This window comes from Bactrocera oleae, chromosome 2, assembly GCF_042242935.1.
Source record: "Bactrocera oleae isolate idBacOlea1 chromosome 2, idBacOlea1, whole genome shotgun sequence".
In the NCBI taxonomy this organism is placed as follows: domain Eukaryota; kingdom Metazoa; phylum Arthropoda; class Insecta; order Diptera; family Tephritidae; genus Bactrocera; species Bactrocera oleae.
Genome location: NC_091536.1, coordinates 29002969 through 29008030, shown reverse-complemented (window position 1 = coordinate 29008030; position 5062 = coordinate 29002969). Strand labels below are relative to the sequence as shown.

The 5062-nt window shown below is 43.6% G+C and overlaps 1 protein-coding gene across 1 annotated transcript; it reads right to left on the bottom strand.

Annotated features, from left to right (window-relative positions):
* Positions 1-473: 473 nt before the first annotated feature.
* LOC138858880 (uncharacterized) lies at positions 474-2763 on the bottom strand. Its single transcript, XM_070112912.1, has 2 exons — positions 825-2763; positions 474-760 (listed from the first exon to the last, which is right to left on the bottom strand). The coding sequence occupies exon 1, from the start codon at positions 2381-2383 to the stop codon at positions 980-982; it is 1404 nt and encodes a 467-aa protein (XP_069969013.1). The 5' UTR covers positions 2384-2763; the 3' UTR covers positions 474-760; positions 825-979.
* Positions 2764-5062: the final 2299 nt, after the last annotated feature.

Sequence of the window (5062 nt, the reverse complement as noted above, 5' to 3'; positions counted from 1 at the left end):
TTCCTTTTTGTATGACCTAAGGAGGTTGTAATAATAATCCCAGTCTGACTCGTCTTGGGAGTGCTTTGCTAAATTGAACTGCTTTCTGCATTCTTTCTGTAGCTTTTTAAGTTCTAGAGACCACCAGGGGGGCCTTATTCTACCCCTGCTTCGTGCTATTGGACAAGCCACTTCTAGTGCTTGCCGGCACGATTCCGTGAGTCGATTAACGAGGATATCTAGATCCTCCTTGCTATTGGGCTGAAACGGTAGAATCATAGGGATACGTTTCTCTAGCTCTTGCATGTGCACCTGCCAGTTCGTTCTCCTATGATTCCTGAAGTTAATGCCTTTATCGGCCCTTTCCTCTATTGTACATTCGATATATCGGTGATCCGAAAAGGAATGTTCTTCGAGAACCCTCCATTGGGTTACCCTGTCAATTAGTTCTCCCGACACAAGTGTGATATCCAGCACTTCTTGTCGGTTTCTTGTAATAAATGTTGGCGTGCTTCCCTTATTACACACCAGTAACTTAGTACCTAGTAGGTAATTAAAGAGACACTCACCTCTGTCGTTTACATCTGTGCTGCCCCAGATTGTGTGATGCGCATTTGAGTCGCATCCAAGTATCGTCATGCACTTGGATGCCTCGCTATCCCGTACCACCTCTTTTACTATCAGAGGTGGCACCAGCTCCTGCTCATACGGCATATAACACGACACTAGCCGGTAACTGCTTGAGCCCGTTTCCCAGCTTACTGTTGCTGTGTCGTTGTTGCTGTAATTATGTAATATAAAAACATTAAGGTTTTTCTTTGCCATTATGCAGGCTCTGATTTTACCTTCACAGTTAGCCATCAGCAGCTTATAGTTCGGCGCCCTCAGTCCGCAAATACGCCCCCCATTAACCCATGGCTCCTGAATGAGGACAAATTCAGGCTGTTCCATTGCCACGCGGTTAATTAGGGCTGCTGAAGCTAGTTTGCTATGATGGAGATTAATTTGTAGAAGACGCATTAACAATTGTTATATCTGCGTCTTCCTGAGAGTCGCTTAAAAGCTCTTTCTCAGTATACAAGCTTGAGAGTCTGGCCGCAAGCTCAGACTCGGAAGAAGAACACTCACCTTGCTCCATGCTTTCCGCGTCGCTCGAGGACTCCATGGGATCTTCCTCTACTTTGCATATCTCTTTCCCCGATGCCAGATGGTCTGCAGCATCGGCGTCCGACTTGTAAGGCGTTATCCTTACTTTCGTGAACCCGTAATTTATCTCCCCGCCACTCTTCGCCAGCGGTTCGATGGATTCTTTCGTTAAAAGCAGCAGAATCTGCATCGTGGCCCTTTTGGTCTCCACGCCAGATTCCGCTACGCTGTCCTCAAATGTCTTGACATACCTCCACCCTTCAGTGGGTAGGCTCGGGTTGCAGGCTCTTATGAGCTGCATAATTTGGTCCGGCTGAGTTGGTGTAGCCGGAATCCATACCATTGCCCTTGGTCTGGATGGTATGTCCTTCTTGTCCACTGCTACCAATTTTGCCCCGGGGTATACCTCTCCCACCTTGGCTATAGCAGCTTTGTATAGTGCGACCGATCTTTCGTCGTCGCACGCAATCATTTTGATCTGGCCCTGGTACCAGCCGGCATCTGCGCATGACGGTGGCGGACCCGGATTGCTTAATAGCACTTCCAGCGCCACATTTGTCAGCGCAGCCTGCACCCATTTCCATTGGGCTCTGGGGATTCTTCCTTCGGGATCTCCCTCATCCAGAACGCCAATGACAATTCGGTTCCGGGCCACTTCTGCAAATGATTTTGCGGGCGTTACACCCTTGGTCTTCGGTCTCTTAGCTGACGGCTTTGCCTCTTCAGCTGACCTCTGTCGCTTGGCTGCCTTTACCGGCGGCTCCAACTTAAAGTTGGGTATGACTGCTCTCGCGCAGTCAATTGATGCTTGGAGCTCCTTCGTTAGCTCCTCTTTCGTTGGCGGCTTTAGCTCTACCAACCTTAGTAAGTATGCGGCGCGTCGTCTCTCCGCATATTTTGCCTTTGACGGGTCCTGCATGCTAAATGCAGGCCACTCCCTGGCAGATGCACTTCCGGCGGTAGACCTTTTGGCATCTCCTCTCTCCCCCTGCTTTTCAGCCGTGTTTTGGCCGCAGGGTTTGAGTTTGGCTGCCTCCAGCGCTACCACTTTCTGTGGGCCAGCTTTAGCTTCTGCCCCTTTACTAGTGCTTGCCTTGTCTTCTGGACCAAGCTTCGCTCCTGTCCTCTTCGTGTTAGTTGAGCTCGCTCCAAACGCTGCTCTTTTGTGGGAGCAACTCGCTCCCTCCGGCTTTTTTCTTGGAGATCCGGGCTCTCTCCGATTTTTTGTTTTCGTTTCTTTATTTTCATTTTGGTTCATTTTTGGTCCCACGAGTGTGGGGGAACGTATGTCGACTTGCGCATAGCCCCCGTTGCGCAAGCAAGGCTATCTTATTACGGAGGGCGCCAGGTATCCGTAAGCTCCGTTCGAGACTGGGCTATTTAAGGGCCCCCAGCCAGGTTGATCCTCGGCACGGGTCGCATGACACCTTGATCCAGCCCTTTACCCCCGACCATGGTAAGGCTCCTTATCTGTATGCTGTGCTATTGAGGAACATCGAACACACCGATAAGAAGTCTGACCTTAGCTAGATTCCTCACGTCTTCGGCCAGGGCGGACTGTTACCAGCCCGTCCCCGCTTGTGTCGTGAATCTGTGGTATCTATTTCCAGTCGGCACCCTCGGGGAGGGTTCAGTGGGGGATTCTTGCCAACCAAGAATTTACGTAAGAATTTACGTAAGTACGTTCAAATTTTTTGTACACGCATTGACTTTGCACTTGCCCATATGCGATGTATGTTTGTAAGAGTGTGTATGGCACATCTCGGATTTTCTACCAACAACACAATGTTGTGACGCTTTGTCGTCGCGTCAGTTCTTCGACAGATTGACTCTTTGACATAAAAGCAAAGAATGTGTCAACGGAGATTTCACATGAAGTAATGAGTGTACATATCTACATAAAAATGTGTAAACGACGTAATATATGTATGTCCTGTTACATATGTTTACACATGCATTTGAAAAGAAAAATTGAAGCATGAATGTGAAATACCGACGGCAAAACACAATTCTGTACTTTTATGACTCCATAATGGTGTCAAGTACAATTAATGAATTATTTTAAGAAATATATCAAAATACTTTATTAGTAATAATTTAAAAGTATTTTGATATATTTCTCATAATAAAGTAAAAATGAATTAACATAAAATAATTTAAAAAATAATAAATAATAGTTCAATAAAAGGAATATGTTTCAAATAGCATATCAATATCCCCAGTTTGGCATACATATTATATTCTCTTCAATATTCGCCGTTTGGTTATGTTATGTTATGTTTACAGATTCACCGCTGTTATAAAAGCGAAAAATGTTATTTGTTTCTCGTGCATCTGTCGTGAACTCCTTGAGAAATTCCTACAAATTGTTCGCTGTCGAACCTGCACCTTCTCATTGTTTTAAGTTCTCTGCTGTATGTACATACATAATTTCGGTCGCGTGATGCTAGGAAAGATGAAATGTTAGTGCCCGATGCTTTATGTTAGTTGCGTAAACAGCAATTTAGCAAAGCAATATTCAAAACATAAATCTTAACATAACATGGAAAATAGCAATTAAATACATACAGTTACTAAGAATAAAATAGAATCAAATAGTTCCGAAATAATAAACAATTTATTGAAGCGAACACGAATGCCAGAACAAATCAGAATCGACTATAAACGGTTGGAATTAACTAGATAGCGAAATCTAAAGCTGCTAGAATGTTCGAATAGCATAGTTTTGTTAACATTCTACTATGTAAGGGCTGCCGGATTGTGCAGCAAACACAGTTCTCATTAGAGTCTTGCCGTGTAAAGAACAATTGACCTATAAGCAATAAGTTGTAGAAATAAAGATAAGTGTATAGCATTAAACTGGGACTTTTATTAAACGATTCAGTGATAGAACTCAAGAGTGAAAAGGTAGACGATTTACTGAGAAATCCGTTAAATTTGGTATCAGAAGTAGATTGGCAAAAAAATTCCCATAGAGAGAATTGTTTTAAAATAGCAAAGTTAATCGATCTAAAAATTTCACAACAGAAAAAAAAGCTGGAAACACGTGGTTTAGCAACAAATGGACTTAAGTCCGAGTTAAAATCACGATTACGAGAGGCCATGGAAGCAGAAAAAATTAATGTTGACGCATATGTGTTTCAATTGAAATTAGAGGAAGAGACTCAGTGCTCGTTAAAGATTGTGGACAGTCAACGCAAATAGCGAGACTGAGGAAAGATATTATTAAAAAGATATATATGAACATAACAATCCATATTTTCCTCGTTAGAAACGCGGTTGTCAACGCAGATGGAAGAGCAGTTCGAAGCGCAAGATGCCTGTATATCAGCACAGGTGTCCTCACAATTGTGCAATATGCACGGGTATCGTAGGTAACCTCACAAATAGCAGAAGTATACTCACAGATTTAGGAAGAGCGGGACAAAATTAAAACCGAAGTGGATGAATTGAAAGTTCGTCTCCGCGAGCTATAATTAAATCGGCCTATTATGTCAACAGCCTCTGACAAGGTGAAACTTCCATCCTTTGATCGCACAGTTCCGTTTCATGCTTTTAAGCTTCAATTCGAAAAAACGGCATCTCCAAATAATTAGAACGTTGAAGATAAAGTAGCTGCATTAAAACGATCTGCAGCGGAGATATTGCAGAACATTCCAAACTGGGAGGCGAGTAGTAAGGAAACGGTGATGGGTGCATTAGAAAGACGGTATGGTAGTGAGCACAGGAAGCAGATCTCCCAAAATCGAGTTTTAAAATCACCGCCAGAAAGCTTTATTGGGATTGGTACGATTGTGAACGGTTTGCTTGACATCCAACCCGAGACGAGTACAATCAGCACTGAGTTACAATCAGAGAAGAGTTCGTACACACATGTCCTCCGACATTTATAGGAGTTCAACGGAATTTAAAACAGCGTAACTTTAGATATACATAA

Excerpts from the sequence above, each read along its gene's own strand:
- LOC138858880 (XM_070112912.1), bottom strand. The coding sequence starts at position 2,383 with ATGAACCAAAATGAAAATAAAGAAACGAAAACAAAAAATCGGAGAGAG.